The 27,412-nt window shown below is 36.6% G+C and overlaps 9 protein-coding genes and 1 long non-coding RNA gene across 12 annotated transcripts; 4 read left to right on the top strand and 6 right to left on the bottom strand.

Annotated features, from left to right (window-relative positions):
• Positions 1-916: 916 nt before the first annotated feature.
• LOC17893457 (cation/H(+) antiporter 19) lies at positions 917-3,706 on the bottom strand. The gene is made up of 3 exons (XM_006296952.2): positions 3,492-3,706; positions 2,394-3,395; positions 917-2,313 (listed from the first exon to the last, which is right to left on the bottom strand). Exons 1-3 carry the CDS (start codon positions 3,687-3,689, stop codon positions 1,111-1,113), a joined length of 2,403 nt encoding a protein of 800 aa, XP_006297014.1. The 5' UTR covers positions 3,690-3,706; the 3' UTR covers positions 917-1,110.
• Positions 3,707-3,714: 8 nt separating this feature from the next.
• Positions 3,715-4,204, top strand: LOC111831372. Its single transcript, XR_002834565.1, has 2 exons — positions 3,715-3,795; positions 3,942-4,204. It is a non-coding gene; the product is annotated as an uncharacterized LOC111831372 (long non-coding RNA).
• A 697-nt stretch (positions 4,205-4,901) lies between these two features.
• Positions 4,902-6,346, bottom strand: LOC17890591 (rhomboid-like protein 14, mitochondrial). The gene is made up of 2 exons (XM_006298031.2): positions 6,078-6,346; positions 4,902-5,887 (listed from the first exon to the last, which is right to left on the bottom strand). Exons 1-2 carry the CDS (start codon positions 6,294-6,296, stop codon positions 5,099-5,101), a joined length of 1,008 nt encoding a protein of 335 aa, XP_006298093.1. The 5' UTR covers positions 6,297-6,346; the 3' UTR covers positions 4,902-5,098.
• Positions 6,347-6,498: 152 nt separating this feature from the next.
• On the bottom strand, positions 6,499-7,430 carry LOC17891660 (transcription factor HY5-like). 2 transcript variants are annotated; one of them, XM_023786295.1, is made up of 3 exons: positions 7,243-7,430; positions 6,951-7,146; positions 6,499-6,852 (listed from the first exon to the last, which is right to left on the bottom strand). In XM_023786295.1, exons 1-3 carry the CDS (start codon positions 7,307-7,309, stop codon positions 6,651-6,653), a joined length of 465 nt encoding a protein of 154 aa, XP_023642063.1. In that variant the 5' UTR covers positions 7,310-7,430; the 3' UTR covers positions 6,499-6,650. The 2 variants fall into 2 exon arrangements, with proteins under 2 accessions (XP_023642063.1, XP_023642064.1); XM_023786296.1 differs by having other exon boundaries at positions 6,951-7,095.
• Positions 7,431-10,680: 3,250 nt separating this feature from the next.
• On the top strand, positions 10,681-11,788 carry LOC17890883 (auxin-responsive protein IAA31). Its single transcript, XM_006299818.2, has 4 exons — positions 10,681-10,899; positions 10,998-11,209; positions 11,297-11,381; positions 11,467-11,788. The coding sequence occupies exons 1-4, from the start codon at positions 10,775-10,777 to the stop codon at positions 11,519-11,521; spliced, it is 477 nt and encodes a 158-aa protein (XP_006299880.1). The 5' UTR covers positions 10,681-10,774; the 3' UTR covers positions 11,522-11,788.
• A 359-nt stretch (positions 11,789-12,147) lies between these two features.
• On the top strand, positions 12,148-14,593 carry LOC17892265 (chromatin structure-remodeling complex protein BSH). The gene is made up of 10 exons (XM_006298377.2): positions 12,148-12,264; positions 12,398-12,486; positions 12,595-12,689; positions 13,009-13,080; positions 13,184-13,231; positions 13,316-13,399; positions 13,501-13,539; positions 13,655-13,737; positions 13,840-13,902; positions 14,342-14,593. Exons 1-10 carry the CDS (start codon positions 12,215-12,217, stop codon positions 14,439-14,441), a joined length of 723 nt encoding a protein of 240 aa, XP_006298439.1. The 5' UTR covers positions 12,148-12,214; the 3' UTR covers positions 14,442-14,593.
• Positions 14,594-16,300: 1,707 nt separating this feature from the next.
• Positions 16,301-16,919, bottom strand: LOC17891657. Its single transcript, XM_006298843.2, has one exon. It carries the CDS (start codon positions 16,811-16,813, stop codon positions 16,577-16,579), a length of 237 nt encoding a protein of 78 aa, XP_006298905.1. The 5' UTR covers positions 16,814-16,919; the 3' UTR covers positions 16,301-16,576.
• Positions 16,920-21,222: 4,303 nt separating this feature from the next.
• Positions 21,223-23,641, bottom strand: LOC17893864 (putative F-box/kelch-repeat protein At3g17570). 2 transcript variants are annotated; one of them, XM_006297665.2, is made up of 2 exons: positions 23,549-23,641; positions 21,223-22,628 (listed from the first exon to the last, which is right to left on the bottom strand). In XM_006297665.2, exon 2 carries the CDS (start codon positions 22,600-22,602, stop codon positions 21,433-21,435), a length of 1,170 nt encoding a protein of 389 aa, XP_006297727.2. In that variant the 5' UTR covers positions 22,603-22,628; positions 23,549-23,641; the 3' UTR covers positions 21,223-21,432. The 2 variants fall into 2 exon arrangements, with proteins under 2 accessions (XP_006297727.2, XP_023641981.1); XM_023786213.1 differs by lacking the exon at positions 23,549-23,641 and adding an exon at positions 23,123-23,403.
• A 175-nt stretch (positions 23,642-23,816) lies between these two features.
• LOC17890941 (putative F-box protein At3g17560) lies at positions 23,817-25,078 on the bottom strand. Its single transcript, XM_006299392.2, has one exon. The coding sequence runs from the start codon at positions 25,050-25,052 to the stop codon at positions 23,832-23,834; it is 1,221 nt and encodes a 406-aa protein (XP_006299454.1). The 5' UTR covers positions 25,053-25,078; the 3' UTR covers positions 23,817-23,831.
• An 886-nt stretch (positions 25,079-25,964) lies between these two features.
• Positions 25,965-27,074, top strand: LOC17892161 (RNA polymerase II C-terminal domain phosphatase-like 4). Its single transcript, XM_006299119.2, has one exon. The coding sequence runs from the start codon at positions 25,979-25,981 to the stop codon at positions 26,861-26,863; it is 885 nt and encodes a 294-aa protein (XP_006299181.1). The 5' UTR covers positions 25,965-25,978; the 3' UTR covers positions 26,864-27,074.
• The last annotated feature ends 338 nt before the right edge of the window (positions 27,075-27,412 follow it).

Genomic DNA, 27,412 nt, shown 5'->3' with positions numbered 1-27,412 from the left:
CATGGTATCAGAGCCCGAACACACGCTGACCCATTACTTAATCCGGCCCGGATAGAGGCCCGATCACCCCATTAATTGATGGCCCAAAAGAAGTCCCAATTCCATCGAGATAGCTTAGAAGAGCATTATCTCGAGGGGGCGTGATGGATTCTGTCGAGATTAATGGCTAAAAAGAGCCATTATCTCGAGGGGGCGTGTGGAGAAAAGATCCCACATCGGAAGATGTGAGGGGACTTAAGTAATATATAAAGGGTTAGGGCCAATCCACTCATTGCCAATTGGTTTTGAGTTGGAAGCCTATAACAAACCCTAATTTAACAGATTCTTAATAAGTTTTGGTTTATTTGATTCAATTAGTTAATAACTTAACACTCGTACTCCAGTTTACTATTCCAATTTCGGTTAATTATATTTGGCATAAAATTCAAAATATTGATCGATTCTAAATTTGGTTCAACTTTGATTGCACCACAGCTATTATGGCTAAGTTGTATTTGGTTTTGGCTTTGGGTTTTACAAATTTTGATCAATGATAAAGTTCCAATCAAGAGTTTATAAGAACACTAGACTTTACATATTTTTTCATGTATTTCATCATAAGATGGTATAAGTATCTATAAATGTCAAGGATCGACTATAGAGATCATAGAATATTGGAGATAGACAAAAATAAAAAAATTTAACATAATCTAGACATCTGTTTACTTGGTTATGTTCTCAAATACTATTTTTTTTAGCAAAAGATTGGTACCTGCAATGCAAAAAAAAATCAAGACTTCATGGCTTCATGCCGAGAGATAAAGTGATCTGGTCTCTGCAGGAAAAAATGAGCTGAAGACTTTGTTTGTATCCGTTCCATGAATCATGTTGATGACTAGCTCTAGCTAGAAAGGTTTGGTATCTTAAAAATATTTATTCCTTTGATAACTCAGGTCGACTTTGATGCCCGTAAATCTAATGGCAACCATCATTTTAGGGGAATACAAAAGAGCAATATAGATCGAGACACTCCAAGTTCGTCCCAATCAAAAACAAAATCAAAATATTTCGTGAGACGCAAAAATAAAATGAGGTACTCTTTCTTTTTTTTTCTTATAAAAATAAATCCGTTCAGACAGTTGAGTCTGAAATATCTCTGGCAGCATGATCGTAATTAGCATCTTCCTCAACGAGCGGCCGTGTATCTGCTGCCGGATCATATCCCTGAACGACGAGCACCGACGCAGTGGTGGAAAACTCTGATGACGACAACAAACGGCCAACTGGTCCTAACTCCGGACAATCCGTACTGCTTATCAACGACGCAACAGCTGCATTTCTTCCAACCACGAAGAGATTGCATTTGCTCATCGACTTAAGCGTCGCGTTGATATCGTCTTTGCTCTCAACGACTCTTTCCTCGTAAGCCAACGACTCATTTCCTCTTGGATCATTCATCAACTCCCTCACAAACTCTTCATCAGTCTCTTTTTCTTTCTTCTCATTTTCGTCTTGTGTACTCTTCTCAAATCGCTTTAGTGTCCCTCTCGCAGCTACAAATTTGAGAACGGTTAGTGTGATTCCTGGATGCTCCACCATTTTCATACCGTAGGCGAGAGCTTCTCTGTCGTCCAGGCCTCCGAAGAATGGAACCACAACTTTGTAAGCTACCTCACTGGCTACAACCTGGGAGGCTCCTCCAAGTCCCCTGTCCACGAGAATCCCGACTGAGCAAGGAGCTCGCTGTAAGACCCGTTGGTTCACTTCATGGAACCCATTTCCGATTGACTCCATCGCTCCGTCCACTCTCTGATGCTTGTGAAACGGAAGCAGTATCATCGCTACTCGTTTCTGATGCGCGCTTGTGCATATGTCTACGTGGATGCTGCTGAGGTCAGAGATTGCTGTCATGGGTCTAACCGCTACGGCTCTTAGATGCTGGTAAGCCTCGAAAGCAATCACCATCTGATCCGTTGATCTCTCTATCTTGTTCCAGATTGGGATTCCGTTGTTCCGAGCTTTGTGAACCATTGCTATCGCTGATGATCGTTCAGAAAGCTCCATTAGGTGCATCGCGTAAACGCAAAGGCGTCCCTTTTTGCCTGTTCCTCTTGATGATTCAATCAGATTGATCAATGTGGGGATGTTGCGGCTACTGTGGAAGCAAGCAAGTATCCGCAGCTCAGAATCATGATCTTTTCTTTGGATGGTTCTGTGCTTGTATGGTGCTCCTTTTCTTGCAGGCTTGTAGATGGCCATTAAAATTGGAGTTGTGATGAAGGTTGTGAACAATGCCATGAGGACTAAGATCGCAAATGCTTGATCATTCAGAACCTGCTCGCAAACATACTTAATTAGATCACTCGGCTTTTAAACATCTAATAAATCTTATTATGGCTTTCAAGAATCTATACCTTCCGGTCCTTGCCAATGTTAAGAACAATGAGCTCTACTAAACCTTTGGTGTTCATAAGGACACCAAGTGCCATGGCTTCTCTGAAAGGAACCTTGCAGAGCATGGAGGCCCCAACGGTTCCGAAAATCTTCCCAAAACAAGTGGTGAGTATGACAAGAACTAGAAGTCCCCATGACTGTCCTCCTCTGATAGTTGTTACGTCAGTTTTAAGACCGCTAGCCGCAAAATACAGTGGTAGAAGAAGCCCCGAGACCAGATCCTCTATCTTCTCTGTCAAAACCCTGCAAAATGGTCCTTCTTTAGGAGTTACTATGCCTACTACAAACGCCCCGAACAGCGCGTGTATCCCAATAGTGTCTGTAACAAAGCTTGCTGATAAAACCAAGGTTAAAGTGACACAAACATAGAGTTCCTTCACAGGTTCTCCCTCAGGACAGCGTCTAGCCATATAAGCAAGGAGAGGTTTGATTGCCACAACTGCAAAGATCACAAATCCAGATCCACAAAGAAGAACCCAAACAGATACCAGTGGAGAAGTCCCATCTCCTGAGAGAGCAATAGCAAGCGCAAGGAGTATCCAAGCTGCAACATCGTTCACTCCTGCTGCTGACATAGCCATACGTCCAATGTCGGTTGTTAGAAGCTTTAGCTCAGCTAGGATACGAGCAAGCACAGGGAAGGCAGTGATTGATAAGGCAACACCCATGAAGACAATAAAAGGAAGCTGATGGACTCCTTTGCTTATGGTAGCACTTAGAACAAAAGATGTGCCTACACCCAGTATAAAAGGAAGTGAGATCCCAGCTAGGGCTATCAATAGTGATTTCTTCCCAGTTTTTCTGATCGCTGCAAAGTCGAGCTCAAGCCCAACTAGGAACAAGAAAAACAGAAGACCGATGTTGGCGAGTGTGTCTAAAACGGTCAAGCTCTTCTTTGGGAAGATGGTGTCAAGATAAACCTTGCTTCGTCCCAGTGCGGAAGGTCCAAGCAGTATCCCTCCCTACAGATGCATTCCATTTTAGTCTCTGTTGCTATGTGATTAACTGATTATCGTCAGAATGATAAGAAAATTACAAAGAGATTGCAGGAAACTCACAATGATCTCAGCAATGACTCGAGGTTGTTTGAGAGGTTTAAGAAAGTAAGCCAGGAGCCTGGTAAATGCAACCACCAAGACAATCTGTAGGATGATCAAAGGAAGCGCGAAATCAAGAGGGCTTTCGTTTTGGAAGGCTCCATTAGAGGTTGCCTTCATCGGACCCGGGCACTGCCCTGTAACATTGGTGTTTGACATCCTGTAGTCGAGATCTACTTATGGGTTGATGATTGGTCGAGGAACGAGACACTGCGACAACCTTCAATACTGTCTTGGCTGCTCCCTCATTGCATTGCCAAGCGAGGTATGAGACCTGAATGAGAGGAAAAAAGGAAACAAGATTTTATTATGTTATGTTACTGTTTGTCATATACAGTATCTATATACAACAAGTGAGAATATAAAAGGGAAAAACAGAAAACTAATAATGTCTATAGTTTCTAATAATAGGTGGAGGAGATTGAGGCGGACATACCAACTCCAGGGTGGGCATATACCTCGCACCTTTTCTATTTATAGACTGTCAGTTACTTAACTTCCAACCATATCGCATCTCCACTTCACAGATACGAACTGGCCTACACTGCCTCAACGTTCTCGTCGCTGTCTTGTCCTTTTGTCCTAAATTTGCAAAGCACTTCTACCTGCCTCTTAAAACCTGGGCATTTGATGACTTACCTTCCGAAGCTTCTTAAATATCAATCATTTTCACATATATTATTGCATATGTATAAGAGAGACGATATAGAGTTCACAATCTGTAATCATTCACAGAGGTGCGTAAAGTAGTGCCAACAAATGAAACAAAATTAAATAGGAGGAAGTTAACACTGTTCCAAGCCGACTAATCAAAATTTTAACCCAATCATGGGTTCTATACAAACAAATTTCTCAGAAGGGGAAAATAAAAAAAAGGCTTAAGACGGAAGAGCGTGTTCTCTTGCTGCAGCAGCTAAAGCCTCCATGTGTCTATGGTAAGGGTCAAAAGCGACCTTATGATTTTCTTAGCCACCTCCTAAGGGTCTCATGCTAAAACTTAAAAAACTTTTGCTAGAGAATTCTGTAGATAGATTGTAGTTGAATTCAAGGTAGGTGGTAACGAAGAACTTACAACGGTAGAACCAGTGGTATGATTGAAGTCCCCGAAATAAGCTTCTCCTTGGTTGAAGCTGAAGCTAGGGTGTTCATCTTGGTATTGTCAATCACTTGGAGATAAAGATGACTGCTTGAGAGAAAGATACATAGCCTTGGACTCTCAGGTGTAAAAACCGTACTCTAATACCGAGGCCATCACCTGAGAATTGAAGGAGCTTCAAGTCACACCGTCCTGAATTGGAACCGGCGTCGCGGCTACCTATCACCTGCGTCTTGCTTTGTGATCTTCTTTGAACAAATTTTTGATTGAAAAAAGAGAAAATATCATTACTTTCTTTTTCCATTACTTTGACAAAGTCATCAAGGACCAATTCACATGTAGAACCAAATCTTGAAGAAACAGGTTGAAAAAAAAAACTACCACTAGTTCTTCTAATCAAGCTAATGCTATAAATAATTCAACAAAGGTTCATTCAAAATCCTTCCTCAGCTCTACGAATGCACTCCAGAGATCAACTAAACCTTTCTACTCGTCGGCGGCGCAGCTCATCTAAAGGGAGATCATTAGAAGAAGACAATGCTGGTCCCTGACTCAGTGACCATCCGTTTCCTCTATCCCGTCCGGAGCCACACATCTCGCAAGCACTTAACCATCCAGAATTGTCATATGTACACGAGTGGCATCTCCAGATACCAGGTCCAGCTATCCCAGTCTGGCCTCTTCCCACTCTTCCTCTCCCTGTAATCCTCCTTCTCCGTGACCTGACCATACCGTTCAGAAACCTCAAGGGCCAAGTCACAAGTCGTGTTACACCTCTAACCGCCATGGTAACAGGATCAGAGCCTGAGTAAGAACCCTTGAGCTTCATATAGAGAATACCAGCAAGGATCCCACCCAAATGCCCAAGAAACGAAGCGTTCGGTACAAACATCTGCACCAGAACCAGTTCCGCCCAAGCAGCATACTTAGTCGGAACCAGGATACCATAAACACTAGAGTAATCCTCAGCCTGAGAATTGAGAACAACTTTCAAAGCAAAGAGAACACCAGAGAATCCAACGGCGTACTCGTTGTAATAAGCTCTTTCGTAGTCGCAGAAGAAGAGAAGCGACTTGGCTAACAGCAGAGTAACTCCTTGGGACATACCAATAAGTGCAAAGACCATAGAAGCAAACTCAGTGCTTCCCATAGATGTCTCGAGCTTGATACCTTTCCAGAGAAGAGACATCATGTTGTAGACTAAGTGAGGCTCGTTGACATGGTAGAACGCTGATAGAAACAAACGTTTCAAGTCCTTGTGCTGTTCAACGAAAACACACATCAATATTAGAACAAATCTCAATTCGAGGATCTTGATGTAGGTCAAGGTTACACAAAATTCCAAAATTCCCCATAAATTGGTACAAATTAATTTCCAAAATCGGCGAAATTTACAAACATGTGTGTGCAATGATTCAATTTCTCTTGGCAAATATAAGAATTGGTTTTACCTTGAAGATGAGGTGGGGATTGAACCAGACCTCACTGATGTGAGGTATAAAGGGATCGATCAACGCAGGCCTGAGATAGACGAGAGTGTTGGCGGCTAAAAGACTCGCCGTTACCGGTGGTTTCCACGGCAGTCTATAGTATTCCGCGACGGCGCTAAGAGCGAGAAGCGGTAACATCCCTCCGCCTCCACTTCTTCTCCCTTCACCAAAATTCGCCATTGCTTCGTAATGACTAATGAATGATTCTTTTCTTCTAATCTCTCTCAAACGTAAAATTAAAAATCTGATAAACTCTTATTTTTATCCAACTCTATATATATATAGCAGCTTGGTGGGTACGAAAACAAAATTCTCTAGATGCTTCGTATTACTTCACAATTAGAACACGTGAGACACTTTTTTTTAAGTAGAGGATTATGTGTGTAATTTGATTTAATTAGTGATGCTTGCTTAACTTGGATGTTGTTATTGGAACAAAAATTGTATACAAAACAAAAGCAAGAAAAAAAAAAGAACATTGAACAATGAATTAAAGAGGGATATGATAAAATCCTAATAATCTTGGTCTTGTGTTTAGTGATTGTTGTCATCAGTTTTAGGCCTTGTGTTAATAAGCATTTTACGAAGCATAGTGTTCTCGTTGGTCAAAGTAGAGATCTTCTCTTCAAGCTGGTCATTGTTGTTCTGTAACTCGTTAGCTCTTGACTCCAAATCACTCACATACACTTTCTTCCTCTCTCTCGCTTGTTGTGCTGATACTCTGTTCCTCAACAATCTGTAGTTACCACTTTCTTATTATTTAACCATTTCAATTCCACAAAAACTGGCTGCAAACTATGTATAATGGTCGACATTTTAATTAACTCATTATACCTCTTGAGGCTTCGATACTCTTTATCAACTGGGTTACGTCCACGGCGGCGTTTATTAGCGGTGGAGACACCGTTTTGAGTCGGGTCAAGCTCCGGGTTAGTGACTCCATCGTCGGCGCTGCTGCTTAGAACGCATGTCGATCCAGCTGCTTCCATTTCCATGTCAGGAACCATCAACAACTCCTCGTCACTCTCCTCTAATAATAAATTATATAGAGACCAAATTTCTCAAAAAAAAAACAAATTAAGATATGATTTCAAAAAGAGAACAAACCTTTGAGTAGAACACCTACCAGTTTTGTGCTTCTTGGGGGAAGAAGAAGAACTCGAGTTCCCGTTGTTAGGTCGTTGAAGAGACATACCAATATATTTTCTTCTTTAATTTGAGATGTTTTTTTGGCTTCAAGACCAAAGTAGAGAGTTAAAGATGTTGAAGAGAATATCAAAGCAAAGGAAACTAAAGGAGTATGCAATGCAACTCGTTTCGAACAAAAAAGAAGAAAATGAAATGATAAAAAAAAGTTTTGGTTGGCTTAAAAAAGAGCACGTAGGTTTATGTAACACCACAAATGCGACAGTTTCAATCCAATGGTTCAAACTCGCTGCGCGTTTTCTTCTTCTTTTTTGGGCCACTATGCCCGATTGAGAGCTTATTAATTTGATTTCTTGAGTTGTTTTTTTTTGCTTATAAAGTCTTCTGTTCATGATTTCTTTTGGAATTGGAAGCAAGCCTTTATTGACAGAGAGCGTGTGGGTTTAAGACTATAATTACTGTCTAGAAACGATACAAACGTACTTGCAGACAAACTCAGGGTGTGTATCTATTTGCATGGCGTTATAAGAGGGGCATGCGTCAAACTCATCATGTGGTTCATATATAGACAGCTACCTCATGTGTTCTGATTTTTTAAAAATAATTCTTTAACCCACACAAGTCAATTGTATGAAATTCATTCTAAAACCAGTCAATCATTTCGAAGCATTGTGATTCCGCCGTATGTTTATTTCCCAATGTTCTTTTTAATACATTTTCCATAATTTGTAAGCTATTCGATAATTTCTTATCTCTCTCAGTGGTACTAAAAATTAATGTACTAAGCAAAACTTCTATTGGACTAGCGATTACCATATTATATGGTGGATGGATGTATGCGGACGGTTGAATCATTGTCTTAGCTTTCTTGAACATTTTCGTAATCAATCATGTTTGAATTTGACAGTATATATAAAATGCAATTCTACCGAAAACAGAACTTGATATATTTCAGCTAAATGATTTGAGAATATTCTTCGTTATCGTTCTAACAAGATATACACAGGTTTAATATTGATGAATGTTTATGAAGCCGTCCGAAACCGAAATAATCACTCATAAACAATGTGATTTTTTTTGGAGGTTATAGGACCAACATTATAGGGGATGTCTTAGAAAGCTAAGATACCCAATTTTGCAAAGAAAATATCTAATATAAGATTTTTCTTTTGTAAAATTGGGGTATCTTTCTAAGATACCACCAATAATAGTGCCCTTAAAGAAGAACACACTTAAACCTTCTTTTAAAAATTTCGACCATACAGTATATATAAAATGCAATTCTACCGAAAACATAACTTGATATATTTCAGCTAAATGATTTGAGAATATTCTTCGTTATCGTTCTAACAAAATATACACAGGTTTAACATTGATGGATGTTTATGAAGCCGTCCGAAACCGAAATAATCACTCATAAACAATGTGATTTTTTTTGGAGGTTATAGGACCAACATTATAGGGTATATCTTAGAAAGCTAAGATACCCAATTTTGCAAAAAAAAAATATCTAATATAAGATTTTTCTTTTGTAAAATTGGGGTATCTTACCTTTCTAAGATACCACTAATAATAGTGCCATTAAAGAAAAACACACTTAAACCTTCTTTTTAAAATTTCGACCATACATGCATGTTTCTTGATTCAAGAATAACACATATCGACCGATCGACCTATATATACATCTTCCCGGACCCATGATCAACCTTTTGTTTTGTGCTTTAATTCGTTTTTCTCTATCATATACTCTTACCACAATACTCATGAGTTTTGTGTATCACTCGAAGGGACCCCATGCCTTTAACTCAACTAAAATCATTTGATGTCATTTTTAGACGAAGTAGGAAGTACCATCCAAATAATTGATTCTCATAAGCAGCAGACATCCATTTTGCTTGTAGGACTATATCAAATGATTTGATTGTTTGAAGCTGTGTGCAAACGTGGAGATATGATTGCATTTTGTCTATGCATGAACATGCCACGTTAATATCGGAGTACATATCATGATAATGATCTCTATTTGCTATAACTTTTTGGCACAGTACTATTGCAAGCCTCTCTATGTTTACTTATACAAAACGTCTAATTTTACGATCATTTTTGGCTCTTACTTATCTCAACGAAAACAAATGACACAAGAACTCTTTGAAATCGAGATATCCGAGTAATAACTCCTTGGACATTCAAAAATAAGAAGTAGTATTAAATAACTGATTATGTACATTATTGGTTTTATAAAGTTTAACTGATAATTATTATAAGTACTACTACTAATAAAGAGGACTAGACATTCATCATTAGACTACTAGACATTATAAAGTTAAATATATCGAAATTCTCACAAGAAGGATCCCTAGAGACCAGACATGCATGTCCAAAGACAGATCGTATAATAGCTAATAGGAGTCTTATCGATCCAACATCCAAGGTAGGCTTTATATATAACAAAGTAAATATTATGCATTAGTAGAATATAGTACATACACTTCCTATGATGATTTTAGAATCTAAATCTATTATCAATACAGCCAATGAGCATTATGTGATGTAACAATTTATGTCTACTTTTTATGTAAATCAATGAATTTTATTTATTTGGAATAAAAAGAAAAATAAAGATTGGGGCACCTCCTAGCTAAGAGAGACAATCCACAAAGCTAAAAGAGACATTAACAGGAAACGTATAGTTAAAGAAAAGAACACTGTCTGCTCCACAAAAACAACATTGCACAAAACTCTTCAAGTCTCCTTTGTTTTTATTGGTTCTGCAATTTTCAACGGTCTGTTACATTAATGTGTCATAAGAGACAATTGAGTTTTCTTATCAACAGAAAATGTTGATCCCCCAAGTTCGTAAGTCTATATATGAGCTAGACTCAGTTTTCAAATATTGATGGTAAGAAAGTGAAAGTGATGTGATGCTCTGTTTCTGTTTACGGCTAGACAATAAAGCTTTTTTGGCCCTTATCTCTCCTAATTAAAGAATCTGAGCAGTTGAGAAATTTATTTTAAAAAAAATCAAAATCAAAGCCTTAAAACATTTTAGCTCCAACATCATTTGGACACACTTTCATTGGTTACCTCCTTTTTATGGAAACTTCGAATCTTACATGTAAACAAATCTCTAAACCATGAAATCACATTTTTACTACTAACAAACCCCAAAGATCTAAACATATGAATTAAGTATCTAATCGGGTAATTATTACAGTGGTTTTCAAAAGACCAATGTGTGTTCATATATGGAAGGTTGAAAGTTCATAGTTAATGTGGGGAAGCTATGTTTATAATATTTATTACATTAATAAAAAAGGTTAATTAAATCATTTTAAATTCATATCTATGCTATCGAATCACCTACTAGTCTTGTATTTTTTACTAAACTAAACAGAGAGAAATAGAAAGATAGAGAGAGAGAGAGAGACATGAAGAGCACTCTCGAGAGATAAGAGAAGGGAGCATGTAGTTTCAGTTTCTTGTGAAGTTGCAGCTTCAAGGATCTCTCATCAATGGATTTTTCTAACTCTTGTTCTTCATTCTCTTCATCTTCTGTCGATAGTACTAAACCTTCTCCTTCAGAATCTTCTGTAAATCTCTCCCTTAGCCTCACCTTTCCCTCTACTTCTCCACAAAGGTCTTCTTCACATCACTTCTCTTTTTTTCCTATGCTCTGTTTTCTCTCTGTTTTTTATTCACATTTGTGTTTTTGTGTTTTGAATCTTTTTGTTGTAGAGAAGCAAGACAAGATTGGCCACCGATAAAGTCTCGGTTAAGAGATAGACTAAGGGGTCGTCGTCTTCTTTGTCGTGGTGATGACACATCTCTCTTTGTTAAGGTTTACATGGAAGGCGTCCCCATTGGGAGAAAACTCGACCTTTGCGCATTCTCAGGCTACGAGAGTCTCTTAGAAAATCTTTCTCACATGTTCGATACTTCCATCATCTGTAAGTAATATAACAACACATAACAATGTGAAAAACAAAAATCCAACCAAATTCTAACACTATGCTACATTGTCTTGGTTCTAACAGGCGGTAAACGAGATAGAAAACATCATGTTTTGACATATGAAGATAAAGATGGAGACTGGATGATGGTCGGAGATATTCCATGGGAGTATGAATCTTATATCTTGATCTCGATATTGATACATTCCTCTCTACTTATCTCTGATTTTGGAACCGATGTTTTTTTTGTTCAGTATGTTTCTTGAAAACGTGAGAAGACTAAAGATCACGAGACCCGAGAGGTATTAAAACTTGGATCGTTCAAGGCTGTGAATGTGATTTCACAGTTTTTGAGAGATGATAAGATTTAGGCAGTGAGGAAGAGACTTGACGCGGGACGGAAGAGCTCTTTCTGCATATTGCAACAAAGGCCTTAAAAGAAGTTGGAGAATGGATGCATATATTTATATGACGACACCATTGAGTGTGTTTTTTTTCCCTATAAATAATCACAATATCCAACACTTCTTTTTTTTTAGGTTCTGAATAAAAATCCAAATATTTGTTTTACATGTTTGTAATCGTGTTCCTTCGAATGTGTACGTGACTATGAAGAAACACACGAACGTTATTATGGGGAGCACGAACATGGGATGTGAGAATAGAATGATTCTCTTTGATGTGCCGGCATGTCTCTCTCGTTGTTTCATTCAGTAATGTTACAATGAGGCCTGTTTAAAACCCAATAAATGCTTCTTACAAAGCCCGTCTAAAGCCCAAATACTACCTTTTGGGAGTATGATATATTATACAAAGAAAATAGTTAAGGGTGAAATGTCTAAGACATTAGAAGATACGGGCGATTCTGAAATAAACTATAATTACTGCTAACTAACGCGGCGGCGCTTAACGCCGGAAAAAGATACAGAAACTGAAGTTCCCCTCTCTCTCTCTCTGGCTCTCAATTCGTAAAATTGGAGGGAAAGGGTTTAGGGTTTAAAGATGAAAGCTTTAGGGTCGACTGGTTGGAAAGGTCCCGTCAAGTTCAGGATGTGAGTTTCATCTCTTCCTCTGCTTCCTTTTTTTTTTTGTTTTCTTCGATTAGTTTGTTTTATCGAGCTCATGTGCTTTGGTTCCTGAAATGTTTTATGCTAAACCCATGAATCTATCTATGGTTGGAGCTAGGCCAACTGCTGAAAACTTGGTACCTATTCGTTTGGACATTCAATTTGAAGGTCAGCGATACAAAGATGCTTTCACTTGGAACCCTTCAGGTTATTCTCTCTCAAAAGCTCTACCTTTTTGTTTCTCATCTTCTCGTATCTACACTTTGTTGTATTGTATGTCGTTCACTGAATTTTTGTGTTTTGGTTTTGGCTTAGACCCGGATAATGAAGTCGTTGTCTTTGCCAAAAGAACTGTTAAAGACTTGAAACTTCCAGCTGCATTTATCACTCAGATTGCCCAATCTATTCAGGTTGTTTCTAAACTAGATCACACTTACTTGTACTTAAGTTTCTCTTCTGCTATGTTTTTGTTGGTAGCTCTTTCACTTGTCATATTTAAGGTTACCACTTAGTCTTACATAAGTCAAAGATTCGACTTATTGTTTCTAAATCATTAGAGTTAACTCAAGAAGAGACCTGATTATAGCATTGTACCATGAGATGTATGTCTTTAGGATTCCTTCTCTGATGTAGTATTGTTTCAGTTATGCTCTATTCTGTTTTTGTAAGGATTGTAATAGTTTCTTAAGAAATTTCTGCTTACATTGGTCATTTTTCCGGCTTTATCAGTCTCAGCTCACAGACTTTCGGTCATATGAAGGACAAGACATGTACACTGGTGAAAAGATCATACCAATCAAGGTATTATGACACAGTATACCCTTCTTATCCCTCTTTCTTTGGCTACGAGTAATTTGTTGAAAAAATATGATTTTCTAGAAGCTGATAAGCTTTTCTTTTTCAGCTTGATCTCCGAGTTAATCATACCCTCATCAAGGATCAGTTCTTATGGGTGAGAATACTTGGTGATCTTGAACAATTTCAACCATGATCTGGTACTATTTAGTCTTAATAGAGCTTGATTGCTGGTTTGCAGGACCTAAACAATTTTGAGAGTGATCCTGAGGAATTTGCAAGAACCTTGTGCAAGGATTTAGGTGTTGAAGATCCTGAAGTTGGAGTAAGATAACCACTCAATTTTTAACCTTTCATTATTCAGTTAAATGATGCTTGATTCCAAATTTGATACAAGTGGGTTTTGGTTTCTTTTCTTCTCTGAAGCCGGCTGTTGCCTTTGCAATAAGGGAGCAACTTTACGAGGTAAAAAATTTGGTGGAGCTTTAAGCTAATTTTTGTATATTAGTGCAATCATTTTCTGTTTTAAACATGAATGCTAAAGTTACTGACCTACCATGTCATTGTTTCCGCTTTCCAGATTGCAATTCAAAGTGTGGCTTCAGCTAGAGAGAGTAGATTAAGTAAGAAAGGCCGCAGAGGATCTGATCATGGTTCAGCAAGGTCTTTTCTTGTTGCTTGTATTTGAATATCCACGTTGTCTTGTGATAATAATAAAGTCTAGCTCAAACAATTCAACAATAACTTTCCATCTTTCATGTGCAGCAAGTCAAGTGGCTTGTCAATGGACTTAGTGAAGTTATTCAGCTTTAAGTCCAGTGTAGTTAGGTAAGTGATTTTCCTACCCACTTAATGTATATATTTTCTCTGTAAAATGTATTCTTAAGACCTGTTGTCCGATTGGCTCCTAGCGTCTACATTGTTTATAATATGATTTGAAACTGTTAACTATGTGACCCATCCTGAGCATCTTTCTTATTTATACACTTGAATGCCACCTCTTCATACACCTTGTGGCGTTTGATAGTTAATGATCCCGATATTTGGAGCTGGTCCTTTCTCAGATTGCTCTAATAGTGACCTCTGGTAAAGTTACATCTTGTCATTGAACAAAAAGAACTGAATCACTAGGTTGCAAGTCCTTTGATTGCAAAGATTGATAAACTTCTTCCTGCGTTGCTTATCACTAAGTGAGATTTTTTCTTAAATAAGTTTTATGGACAAGCAAATTGACTTGATATAAAAAATGTGTGCATGACCTTGACAGGAAAAGGAAAGACTTGGATATTTATGAACCAATGGTGGATCTGCTAACAACCGAGGAAGTTGATGCTCTTGAAGCCAGAGAAGAAAGACATGCAAGGTAAAGAGTGTTTGTGGACATGTAAAAATATTTCTTAGGCCAGGACTAAAAACAAATGAATGATAGAACGAACTCAAAATGTGTTGTATTTTCCTTGAGTGGAGTTTATGATCTTGATTGAATTTCAATGACTAGAAACTTTGGATTTGCTAACAATGTTTGGTGGGAAAATTAATCATCTAAGAGTGTAGATGATAATGGCCTAAGTCTTAGCATTCAGTTTAGAGAAACCCGGTTAAGTGAAACACCAACGGGTGTGGAATGAAGAATCTGTAGATGATATTACCTCAATGCGACATGTTAGGTTTGCAGAGAGAGTGGGTTGAGTTGAGTTGAGTGAGAGGCCATCTCTTGATTAAGATGGTTCCCAAACTTTGAGCATGTTCAGAGTGTTAGAGATAGAAAGAGAGAGAGAGAGAGATTAGAGTTAAATTATGAATGGAATAAAGAAAAAAATGAAGGGAGAGGACAAGGCACGTTGTGAGAATCAAGAGACCCACTTGGGGACTTTAATAAGATCTCATCATCAACCATTAACCTCACTGTCGAATACGGTCGTACTTTTTCTTCTATTCTCTTCTCTCTTTCCCCCACTTTCTTTTTTATTTTTATTTTTTTCTCATTGCCTGTTCAATGATTGGGTCCTCCCCTTCAAGCTCAAGCTGCTGTCATCTTAATTATTTTTAGTTTTTGTTCAAAAAATGTTAAAAATTATTGGGTTTTATTATTATTATTGTTAGTTTTGTTTTGTTGGAAGTTTTGTAAGTTTGTGTCGAGATTATTGATCAGTTTTTGTTGTGTAGAATTTATGAGTTGTACTTGTGCCCCTATCCGTGGAATGGTACATGGATGAACAAGTTAAAATGTCTTGAATCGGCTGATGCTTTTTATTATACAATCCCTATTTGATGAATAAAATATAATTTTGGAAGCTCGGTGTAATTTGTATAATCTTAATACTCGTACCAAAATAGTAACAATCAACCTAACTGAAATTCAATAAAACTATGTTACTTTGGTTCAACTTCTATGCTTCAGCTTCACTAACTAACCACATTCAAGATTATTTAAAGCTAACCAATACCAAAAATTAAGCATATTATCTACATATTAACACATCGACATCGAAAATGGCTAAATGAACACTATTTTATTGACTATATATGATGCTTCGTACCATTTTCAAACTGAAACAAAAAAGAGAAACACTGAATCTAGAAACCAAAAAAAGATGGGAGCTGTCCAGCTCTAATTAAGGTTACAACTTCAATTTTCCCCCCTTTTCTTGTGGCTGCAAAAGATTTGGGTCTACTTGAGTCGAAGTTGTTTTTTGTTGACTGAAGAAGAAAAATAATGAGCGTAAAGCCTGAACTCTTTGTGTCTGTCCCAAGTTAGGAACGTCAACTCAGTCGATGGTTGTGTGTATTGAGACATTCATTATTAGACCGTTAACGAAAGTGCAATATGTTACTTACTTCTACGTTATAATAAGAGGAATGATAGAATAATTATCTTCTTTACTGTTGACAATAACAATGTTAATTACTCACCTTTTATGATTATCAATATTTGTACTTACAATTTGTCAAATATTTGACGAATTAGTTGGTCCAAAACAAAAAAGATGGTCGGTGACTTGAATTATGTACTGTTACATTGGAACAAATCATAAGTAATTAAACTCAGTGATGGATTATTTTTTTTCCCTGATTGATAATATAACACATGTGCAACTTAAGTCAATATTCTGACTTTTACATTATGGAGAACTAATAATAACTTGAATTCTCAACCAAATAATGCTAATCATCTCATACAAATGATATATGAATTCAAGAAAGACCTTTTTTTCCAAATTAAAAAAAAAAAAATCCCACCGTGATTTACTATCTCAGGGATTATCAAAGGGGAACATAGAAGAACCATCTATATTCTCGACGATAACTCGTCGGAAAAAAATATTCACTAGACCTTAAAAAAAGTAGCCACCGACCACATAACAAGAAAAGGACAAGGAGAAAGAAGGAGGAGGAAGAGGAGGAGGAGGAGATCACCATGGCGGGCTAAAACCGCTTTTAAGATATGTACAAAGGTTGATCGATCATAACACCATCTTTTAGTGTGTTTGGTTTTTTGGGGTTAAGCAGTGAGGTTATTGGAGGAGTTAGATTTGTCAAGAATAGACCACATGACGAGGACGTCGTCGTAGCCACAAGCCATGACTTCTCCTTGAAGCTCTTCAACCATTCTCTTCTCGTGTTCTTCCCTCGCTTTCGCATCCATTCTTCCACCCTTCTTTGGTGATTGCTGCGGTTGGTTGAAGAATGTTGCCGCTTTCTTGAATGGTGTTGCTATTGTTTTCTTCCATGATGCCATTTCTTTTTTTTTTTTATTTCTTCTTCTTTATGTGTTTACTCAATTCTTGAAAATAAAAGATTTGTTTTCTCCTTTTTAATCAGAGATTCGGATTGAGAGTGCTCGAGAACGACTTGTTATGCGTATTTATACACATACACCCACCCCCTCTCTCTCTCTCTCTATCTTCTATTATAATAATAATCACCATTAATAACTACTAAAGAGTAATTAGTAATGTTAAAGCAAAGGGGAGAGAGATAGAGGCAAGATCCGCGATAGGAGCTTTCAAGAAACATTACTATGTTTTTTTTTTGTTTAACTTTGTTACTTTTTGTTATCCATTTAACATACGTTTAGGCCTCTCCCTACCCTCCCACATGCACTCCCACGTGATCCTTTCTTCTACATTCAATTCGACAAGTTGTGTAATGCATGTAACCAAATTAACCGGGATGATCAAACTAACCTAACCGAACCAAATCAATATATGTGAAGTCACGAGTGTGCCTTTAATTTTCCCACTCCCTCGGTACTGACAATTGTAATCTCCAAGTGCCTTATACTGCAATTCCCTCATTCCCATCCACTTCCTATTTGCTGTGCCTCTGCCCCATCTCGATCCCTTTCCTTATTTAGTACATCAATGTAGATATTCTCTCATCATTTCAACAGCTTCCCCAGTAACCTTATTTATAATCTTAATTAGTAGTATCTTAGACTTGTGAACGCTGAAATACATGATGCACATATGAAATAAACAATTAACGATGTATATATATATATATATATATATATATATATATATAGGGGTTCTAGCACTTAGAACTTTGATGTTGTTTGAGACGTATAAACGTATTGTAAAACGTACTCATATCATGAATAAACATGCATGTAGCCTCTAGGTGCTTATTAACTATATAATCTACGTGCAAATATATAAAAATGATGATTGTATTCAATTAATAGTCAAGTTACGTTAGTTAATCAAATTTGGTGGCTATGAATAAAATGTGTAATATATAAAAGAAGAATTTAAAGGACCAATATGGCATAGGGGATTGAGGTGGGCACAGATTGGTCAGCAATAGCCCATGTGAATTCCACATGTTTCTCTGCTTCTTTATCTCTTATTACTCTCTCTCTCTTTTCAAATATACATCTCTTTGTATTTATCATTTTTTAAAAAAATCCATAGAAGTATAAAAAAGAACGTCATCTGCAAAAAGAAAAATTATAAACATATTAATAGATAGTTTTTGCTTTGTACAAAACTTTCTTCCTCTTTTTTACTTACACTCAATCTTTTATTTTTCCTTGATAATTCAAACATTTAACTTTTCTTGACCTTAATACAAATTGAAGGTTCTTAAATTAGATCGTGTCCAAGACTCGAAATTACTTTTTTTGTATACATACGAAACAATTATATTTAATTTTAAGTAAAAGGGAACTCAAAGTAAGTAAAATTTGACGTAGCTTAAAAGTAATGCTTTCAATTTTTGTTGTTTTTTAAAATATATATAAGATTTTTAAATTAATAAGTTGTTTTTAAAAAAAGCATCTTTTGCATGAGAGGAACCGTGGCAGTGCATGTATCATCTTCTCGTTACAATAGAATCTGTTGTTTTAATTTAACTCATTTCTTTTATAATTTCGGGAAAATTATATAAAAGTTCTGACTCCTACTCTCTTTTTAATTTGTTTATAGCATCCCACATGACAGCAAACGGACTCTGCTCATTGGTGCGTAATTATTTTCCCTATCTCTCAAAACCTATTTTTAATTTGATACTACTATATAATAAAATAGAGAAAAAAAGAGAGATAAATATAAAAAAAAAAACTGAAGAACATGATTTGGTTCGTGGTTCTATGATCACACATTCGGAGGTACCCTCGAGACACGATGGATTTAATCAAAGGGGTTAATAATAATAATTGGTCATAACTTATAGATGTGGTTTCTTTCTTTCTTTCTTCTACTATTATCTTTTTCTTTACCCCCATTTTAAAATTCTTGATGATAATTTAAAAGAAGAAAAACAAAAACAAGACAAGTTCCTGCAATTTACAGATTTCGAATCCTGATGATTATTATAGGGATGTTTTTTAAAAAAAAAATAACACGAAATAAAAGTAGATTTGAAAATATTCAAAATTATCTACAGATGTAAAGAAAAAGAATATGTTAAACTGTAAGAAAAATAGATATGAGTTGTTATATTTTGGATTTACCAAACCGAACCAACCATTCTTCGAATACTTAGATATACAGAGTCTATATATGGACAGTTCTAATTACATGTTGACCGGATGGGTATTTATTTGTTATATTTTTCTCTCAAAAAAAAAATATGTAAGTCGGTGAGATTCAAAGATACTATTTACAAGACAAGAAAATAAGGTTTTGAAAACAAGAAATTGGAATTTGATAAAAGAGGGGAGAGTTTGTTTGTTTGTTTGTTGACTGAGGAAAAGAAGAGTGGCGGTTTGGTCGGTCCGTAAGATTAGGTGACTTTTGTACTCATTTTCCGGTGCCTCCCTAACTCTTCTGACTTCTTCCTTTTCTCCTCCTTTACACATTTTCTGTAACGTTTTTAATGATAAAGATTTCATTTAGCTTTTAGTTGACTTTAATGGCTTATAGTTTTTATTTCCTGGCAAACAATAAAGTAACATACGTTCTTGAGTTTATTTGTTATGGTGTGTTGTTGTGATGATTCTTACTGTACTTGAAGACTTGAAGTGTGTTCTTTATTGTTAGGTCCATTGTACTTGTAACGCCGACACATAAAGTAAGTGATAAAAAAGTTTGAAACCCCGAAAAGTTTCTCAGATTGGTTAAACTGGCTATAAAGAAAGCCCATGGGTTTTACAACTTTATACAGATTTAGGCCTATCGATTTCTGTTTTTCATTTTTGGCTGATTAAGGTCTATATATAGGCGCTTCTTATGTCACTCAGGCACTCGACGTTATGATAAAAGTAACTTCAGATTACTGTATTCCCAAATTTCTTAACTATGGAAAAAAACAGTTCTAGGGTCGTCTTCCTTTTCCATGAGAAGTGTGGTGGTGGTGAATTTCTCTTTTGTGAATTGGAAGAATAAACCAACTCGAAAATGAAAAACAGAATTGTACATATATATGGTAGGACTTATATAGGAGAGATTGCTTTGTCTATAATTTCTCTCATTCTTTTGTGTATACAACTTGGCTCTCGCTCTCTCAAGGAAGTTTAATATAAGAAACTCTTAATATTTAAACTACATACGTAAGTGTAAAACAACAAGAATACAAATTTGTTTAAAAGACGGTGGAATCTAAATCTTAACAAACACAGGGTGTGACTAAGTTTTTATTTTTACCATAAACTTACATAAGATTTATAAAGAAAAAAGAAAACATGAAGAGCTACCGAAAACAAAACATATGAAGAAGAGAAAGAAAGAAAAAAAGACAAAGGAAGAGAGCATGGAAAACAATTCAAGGAGTGAGGGTATTGTAATTAGGATCAGAAACTCGGTTCTCGTAGAACCTAGCGATAAAAGAAGTGGCTCTTCTATCGACCCCTGGCTCAGCGATCCAAAGCCGACCATCTTCATCACTAGTCATGATTCTTGACCTTATGATCACTCCTTCCTCGCTCCAATCATCTCCACTGTTCGAACAGCACGGTAACAAGGCTCTTATCACTGAAAATGTTGACGTTTTCTTGCTCTTACCCATCTCGATCGGTTTATCTTAATGCAATACAATCACATATGTATACATCTAAGTTGTTCACACATTTATTTATATATAGCTAGGAAGAAACTTATAGAAAAAGAGAGAATATAGGAAGTAGCTACGAAACGGTGATATACAAATACAACCTCTCTCGTGTATATATAAATATGCTCTTAACACGTACGTCCACATTCGTATCTCTCTAATATATATAATATGATCTATACGAGGTTTAAAATAACATTATTCTCTAAAGAAAATGCAACGGATCGGAGACCGACCGGTGGATGCATGGCTGTGAAAGCGAAGAACTCCTTTTGAGATAGACGAGAATAAATTCTCATCCTTTGCATGTATGTACAACAGAGGACTCAATCATATAGTTTTCTTAATTAACAAGTACGTATAAGAAAATTTTAGTATTTAAAAGTATGATAGTTGATAGATATATGTTCTCCATCCATATATTTTTTAGTCCTAAAATAATCAGGTCTCTATGTGCTACCAAACTATATTCTTCAATCGTCAGCTTTTTGTCTTTTTATATTTTACTTGTGTATTGATTATTGAATATTGATTATTGATTATTTTTGTTGTTATTTGGAAGTTCAATCACTATAGTCACATACAATGTTGTTGTCTATTTTTGCTGTTATTTGGAAACCAGATATTTCGTAAGCTCTGGGGTTTGGATTGATCTTCTATGAAAAACCATACCAGGATTGATCTTTTGATGTTATAGTGAGTTAGTGACTAAACCAACCTCTCATAGACAATGGATTTGAGTAAAGATCACCAAAACCTAGTGTTTCAAAAGCAAAAGAGGACTAAAAAGATAAACAAAGGAAGGTTCAGCTACTACATACAGTTACTTAACTAAACAGAGACAAATGAACCCTAGTGATCTAATCACCTTTTTCTTTTACATCCGGGATTCACTTGACCTTGCTGAATTTGAACCAGACTTGGAGCATAACTGATGAGACGTGGCCAATAGCAAAATGATTCCCCTATAGCAGTCTCGTTATAAACTTCTTGGTATATATCCTCTCCGACAATGAAAACTCTTGTCATGTATTGATCATTGGTGTCTGTATCACAAAACATGACCATTTTTTTCTCCTCATCCACCAAAAAACTCCTCACATTTGTCATCCCTGTTATCATTAATTTACTGAAATCCACTACCAAGAAATCGCTCCACGACAAGTCTTTGGCTTCCTCAATTTTTGTATTGGTGACCCATATCTTCATCTCTGATCCATCTGTATCATCATCAAACCTCTCATATAACAACGCAAGTTTCTCTTCCCTAACAACTGATAGAACCACAGTCTCCACAACACCATCAACATCATCACTCTGAAAAGGAAGAGAGAGGCGTCCAAATCTTTTGGTTGTGAAATCAAACCTGAGTACGAAATTAACAAAGGGGTCTTGTACATCTGAAGCAAACCAGTAAGTATTTCCCTTCAATGTCACGCCCTTAGATTGTAAGGAACAATTAGGTGAGAAGTCATAAAAACTCCTCCATGAATCAGAATTAAACTCATAGATTCCAAACTCATCCCCTAAGTTTCCATACGACTGATGATACCTCAAGATCCTGTAGCTATAGCAAGATTCATTGTTGTTTTCGTATCCTAACGCATACTTATGGACCAGTGAGTACGGACTGCTGGATCTGCATGGGATCCACCTCATTTGACCGGTTGACGGGTTCCAAACAATAAGTCTCATGTCCTTAGTGGTGCACAGTAATACACCGTTGCACTGAGAGATATCAAATATTTTGACATCTTCTGGATCCTTCTTACTGTTAAGTATACCTGAGAAGTCAACGAATGGATCAACACTGTTGTGGATGCCAGGGAGATTGACACTAATTGAACAAAGTTTGTAATTCATCAGAGACAGCAACTCTCTTTCTAATCTTGCCAAGTTCTTCTTAAGGAATCCTGGGTCTTTGAACAAAGTGTACCACCGCTTGCAAGTAGGTTTCAGTTTTTGTAGATATCTAGCCGGAACCCATGAGAGTATTTCTGCTTCCAAATCTCGTGGAAGCTCTGAAATCATCATTGTTTGTTTGTCTTTTGATTTCTGACCTGATGTTACATAGAAAGTAAGCAACAGTATGTTAGATCCTAAAGTAAACATCTAGGCTTGTCCACTTACAGAAGAATTTTAAGGACAGTTTATGCAAGGTTAAATAAAGAAAACATGAGATGAACAGAGATAAAGAGCTGCTTTTGATTCACAACAACTCATATAACTTTAAAAAAATGACAAGGAAGAACACTCAAAACTTGGAGAAAACAGATATGAGGTCGAACTAAAACATCAGAAATTCCATTAAAGGAAACAGATATGAGGTCGAAGTCGAACTAAAATATAAGAAACTCCATTAGAGAAAACAGATATGAGGTCCAACTAAACTACATATTCCAAGACCAGATTCCACATAAGGTTACCTAACCGGAGATTAATGAGAGTTTGAAAAGAATCTAGAAACAGATTATAGTCACTGTTCTGTATGATGATGATATTGATCCAATTAAAATCTCAAAATTCATCAAAAGAATACCCAGAAGCATAATACCTAGGCACAATTACTGCTACTAAGCTTTCAAATGATCCTCTCTAAAGAAATAAAAATTTCGTCTTCCATCATAAGAAGCTGAGAAATATTTAGGTTTCCATAGTCCCAAGTTCATCATCGTTCATGCTCATATTCCTCACTTCTAAATTTTTTTCAATATCCATGAAGCACCAAGCAGAGAGACAACGATTCGAACTCATTATCACCACCAATAGAGGAAATCAAAACAGTAGCTAAAATTGAACACAAATCGAACCCAACTAGCATATAAAAATCTCATCAAAGCTTCGATGAACCCTAGAATACGTCAATGAAAGACGAAATCAAACATTAGCAAGATCGGTAAAACATGAAATTTAAAGCAATCGAAGAACAAGGAATCAAAAAACCTAAAAAAAAAACACTTAGTTAGAGGAAAGAGCTTACAAAAACGTAGAAGCGTAAATATCAGGCGGAGAAAAAGTGAGAAACAGTGTCTTCTCCGGTAAATCGATCGGAGAAACGACGCAAAGCAATGAAGAGATTATAATTTTGATCGGCAAGTATACGTATCAGCTAACACTCCAAATGGTTCCAAGGGTTTCGACAACCCGGTTCGTTTGGGCCTAAAATAGTTTTACCCGGTCTAACAAATTGCTTTTTTGTTGCATTCGGATTTAATAAAAAAAACTAATCTCAACATTAGCGGCGGAAGGAAGCAAAAGAAAAATTAAACCAATCTTGGAACATAACCAAAGACAGTTAAGCAACATGTTATGCCTTCGAAATCTAAAAAATAAAAACCGGAAGATACTTTGTATTCATCTTCTCTAATAACATATACTTTGTTATCTCTGTCACAACACACGGCAACTTTCATATCCTCTATAACGAAGAAGCTCATCCGACACGAGAACATAGGGATCTGAGGTTCTATATCCACTGTTAGGAACTTCCTCCATGACACAAATGTGGTCTCGATCTTGTTGGTCATCCATATTTCCACCTTTAGCGTCTCGCAGCTCTGATATAACAACGAAAGATGTTCGTCTTTAACAACCGAGAGAGCCGTAGTATCAGCACAATCTGCTTCTTGATTAAAGGGAACACACAAATGTTGGAAAATCTCAGTTGAAAAATCGAAACTAAGTAGAGAGTAGTCGTTGACTCCTCTTTGCTTAGACACGTACACCCAATAAGCATTTCCCTTCACGGACACGCCACAAGATTTTAAGCAACCTTCGGGAGTAATGACATCAAGATTCTTCCATGAACTAGAGCTAAAGTCATATATTTTCAAATGTAAGTCGCCTTGGGGAGTAACACCAAGATGTCTCCTCCATGAATTAGAGCTAAACTCTTCGGTTTTCAAGTCTAAGTCGCCTTGGGGTGTGACATCAAGATCCCTCCAAGAATTTTGGCTAGTATCCAATTCTTGGTAGTAAATATCCGGAAAACTCAAGATTTTGTAGCTATGGCACAAGTCGGTGTTGTCGTACCCAAGAACATAGGCTTCGTCTATCTTGCCACGATTTTGCGGTTGTAACCATCTGGTTTGCCCCGAAAACGGATTCCAAATCACTAATCTATTTTCTTTGGTGGTGCATAGCAATAAACCATCGCAGTGAAAGGCTTGAGATATATCGGCGTCTGTACCACGATGGGGATCGATTAGGCTAAGTTCAAGCAAGGAAGCGATATCCTCATTAACTCCATGGAGATTGTAGCTTACCGAATAAAACTTAAAGTTGAGCAGCATAAGAGCATGGTACTGCCTTTTCTCAAAATGTTTTTTGATGATGCCCTGATTTTTGGGTAAAGCGTTCAATCTTTTGCAAGTAGGTCGTAATCTTCTTAGAGATGCCACCGGAACCTTAGAGAATATCTCTTCTATCACATCCTGTGGAAGATCGAAGATCAACTTTGTTTCTCTTGTGAGTTCTGATCTCATCTTGCATATAAGCGACGGAAGCGTAGAGTTTTCGTTAGGGTTTTCAAGTAAACCTTAACGCATATCCACTCTTTTTTTCTCTCACACCAGATGAATTTCATAGATAAATTTGTAAAACACAATTATAAATTATAAATCTTTTAAACCATGACAAGTAATGAAATTAAAGTATATTAGCAATAATAATTCATGCCTTTTTTGTGAAAGTAAATAATTATACTTTCTCTGCATATCCGGCTTTTCTTCTTCTTTTCTTGATACTATTGTAAATTTTCCTTTTATTCTATGGTTAGTTGCCATAGCTAAAATAAGTAAATTATTTTGCTCGTTTCTCTTTTATAACTTGATTAAGTTTTAAATTGTTAAAAAGGTGTCATAACCTGATTAAGCTTTAGTCACAATATTGAGATATCAATTGTGTAGATTTTAGTAGATGGACAAATCAGAAAAATATATTTTCTTTCCATTTTTTTCCCTGAAATCATAAAACTATAGATTATTAGATTAAAAGTTATGATTTTTATTTAATATTTGTAAAATAGAGTCATTTCCCTTTTTAAAAAGGGTTTCAAAAATCTAATTTTCCATTGGGAATCATCAATTCATGAAAAGGGTTAATATTGTACGCGGTAACACGGCATATACATATAAGTATAACCTAACGAAAAAAATATTTAAAGAAAAGGAAACAACAAATATTAATTATGGGGATAATGATCAAAAGCATAAAATCAGGCAGATTTAGATTTTTTTGTTAACTTCAAAACAAATCTAGTGAGATTTACGAGTTTAGTTTTAATCTTTATATACCTCAAAATTATATTCTCTTCTGTTAGTTTTGCTCTCAAAATCTCTGATCAGAGCTAAGTTATTCTCAGATCAAACTGAAGGAAGGGGAAGGACTATATCAGTAATCGAAAGGAATCATGTTTGTAGTTGAAAACGTTTTCATGGAATTCGAACCGGCGTTCAACGAGTCGTCCTCATCACTGTCGTCATCTCGTAGTAGCTGCGGTCACTGGTACGTTCGTTACGGAGTCTGCATCGCCTGTAAATCGACGGTAAACGAACGTCAAGGCCGAGCATTCAACTATCTCCTCCAAGGTTTGCAGCTAAGCTACGAAGCAGCAGCGTTCACTAAGCGCTTTACAACGCGATTCTATCTTCAGAACGAGAAGAAGCTTCACCTTGTCCTTGACTTGGACCACACGCTTATCCACTCTGTTAGGGTTTCACTTCTCTCCGAAACAGATAAGCATCTAGTCGAAGAAGCGGGTTCGAAGGAAGATCTATGGAGGTTGGACGCCGAATTCTTGACGAAGCTACGGCCTTTCCTTCACGAGTTTTTGAAGGAAGCCAGCGAGATGTTCACAATGTATGTTTATACAATGGGTAATCGAACATACGCCAAATCCGTGTTGAAACTGATTGATCCCAAGAGAATATATTTCGGGGATAGAGTGATAACAAGAGACGAGAGTCCTTATGTTAAGACGCTTGATTTGGTTTTAGCTGAGGAGCGTGGAGTGGTCATTGTGGATGATACGCGTGATGTTTGGACCCATCACCAGAGTAACCTAGTGGAGATTAACGAGTACCACTATTTCGGAGTCAATGACCCAGAAGAGTCAGAGTCTTACACTGAGGAGAAGAGAGACGAGAGTAAAAGCGATGGTGAATTAGCTAAAGTTCTGAAATTACTCAAAGATGTTCACTGTGGATTCTTCAAAGTCAAGGAAGATTTAGAGTCACAAGACGTCAGGTTTCTGCTACAAGAAATAGATTTCAGACTTCTCACAAACGACGTTTGATTTTGGGTCTTGGCTGATGTGCGCCGAGTGGTTATTATTGTGGATCTTACGCGTGAGTTTTGGGTCCATGACAAGTGTAACTTAGTGGAGATTAGCATGTACAAATATGTCTTTTTTTAATGTATGTAATAACTTCAGCTTTTTATGTTCTCTGTCAGAAACAGGGTATGATTTGTATAGTTTCATCTATTGATGTTTGGTTTCCCTAATATATGAGCATTGTTATGTTATACCTATAAACTATGCCTAAAACATTCTGTGGATCCATCGGAGATTTAAAAGAATAATAGAGTCTGTTTTTCTATCAGATTTCACATAAGGTTGCTTTTATTTTCCAAATTTCAATTTTCCATTTGAAAGATATATAGAACCAGACTCGTTGGTATGTTTTACTTATAAAACAACATGAACATATGTTTGTGTTTGAAGAGACAATGTTAAACCTTTAAGAACAGAGGCTGAGAGCTGCGCTGCAGGACAGGAAGATCAATCATTTGTATGCCATAGTTGTGGCTAAATGGTTTTGATCATATAAGATTCTGCTCAAGT

The sequence above is a fragment of the Capsella rubella genome, unplaced genomic scaffold (genome assembly GCF_000375325.1).
Source record: "Capsella rubella cultivar Monte Gargano unplaced genomic scaffold, Caprub1_0 scaffold_3, whole genome shotgun sequence".
Classification (NCBI taxonomy): Eukaryota; Viridiplantae; Streptophyta; class Magnoliopsida; order Brassicales; family Brassicaceae; genus Capsella; species Capsella rubella.
Note: the sequence above shows the minus strand (reverse complement) of the source record. Positions and strands in the feature narration are given on the sequence as shown.

Bases quoted from the DNA above. Each gene is read 5' to 3' on its own strand.
- LOC17893457 (XM_006296952.2), bottom strand. From the start codon at position 3,689: ATGTCAAACACCAATGTTACAGGGCAGTGCCCGGGTCCGATGAAGGCA. The intron at 3,396-3,491 runs GTGAGTTTCCTG...ATGCATCTGTAG, and splicing joins GAGTCATTGCTGAGATCATT to GGAGGGATACTGCTTGGACC. The intron at 2,314-2,393 runs GTATAGATTCTT...GTTTGCGAGCAG, and splicing joins ACATTGGCAAGGACCGGAAG to GTTCTGAATGATCAAGCATT.
- LOC17890591 (XM_006298031.2), bottom strand. From the start codon at position 6,296: ATGGCGAATTTTGGTGAAGGGAGAAGAAGTGGAGGCGGAGGGATGTTA. The intron at 5,888-6,077 runs GTAAAACCAATT...TTCGTTGAACAG, and splicing joins ATCCCCACCTCATCTTCAAG to CACAAGGACTTGAAACGTTT.
- LOC17891660 (XM_023786295.1), bottom strand. From the start codon at position 7,309: ATGTCTCTTCAACGACCTAACAACGGGAACTCGAGTTCTTCTTCTTCC. The intron at 7,147-7,242 runs GTAGGTGTTCTA...ATTTATTATTAG, and splicing joins CCCCAAGAAGCACAAAACTG to AGGAGAGTGACGAGGAGTTG. The intron at 6,853-6,950 runs GTATAATGAGTT...TGGTAACTACAG, and splicing joins GAGTATCGAAGCCTCAAGAG to ATTGTTGAGGAACAGAGTAT.
- LOC17890883 (XM_006299818.2), top strand. From the start codon at position 10,775: ATGGATTTTTCTAACTCTTGTTCTTCATTCTCTTCATCTTCTGTCGAT. The intron at 11,210-11,296 runs GTAAGTAATATA...TGGTTCTAACAG, and splicing joins GTTCGATACTTCCATCATCT to GCGGTAAACGAGATAGAAAA. The intron at 11,382-11,466 runs GTATGAATCTTA...TTTTTTGTTCAG, and splicing joins GTCGGAGATATTCCATGGGA to TATGTTTCTTGAAAACGTGA.
- LOC17892265 (XM_006298377.2), top strand. From the start codon at position 12,215: ATGAAAGCTTTAGGGTCGACTGGTTGGAAAGGTCCCGTCAAGTTCAGG. The intron at 12,265-12,397 runs GTGAGTTTCATC...GGTTGGAGCTAG, and splicing joins GGTCCCGTCAAGTTCAGGAT to GCCAACTGCTGAAAACTTGG. The intron at 12,487-12,594 runs GTTATTCTCTCT...GTTTTGGCTTAG, and splicing joins TTTCACTTGGAACCCTTCAG to ACCCGGATAATGAAGTCGTT.
- LOC17891657 (XM_006298843.2), bottom strand. From the start codon at position 16,813: ATGGCATCATGGAAGAAAACAATAGCAACACCATTCAAGAAAGCGGCA.
- LOC17893864 (XM_006297665.2), bottom strand. From the start codon at position 22,602: ATGATGATTTCAGAGCTTCCACGAGATTTGGAAGCAGAAATACTCTCA.
- LOC17890941 (XM_006299392.2), bottom strand. From the start codon at position 25,052: ATGAGATCAGAACTCACAAGAGAAACAAAGTTGATCTTCGATCTTCCA.
- LOC17892161 (XM_006299119.2), top strand. From the start codon at position 25,979: ATGTTTGTAGTTGAAAACGTTTTCATGGAATTCGAACCGGCGTTCAAC.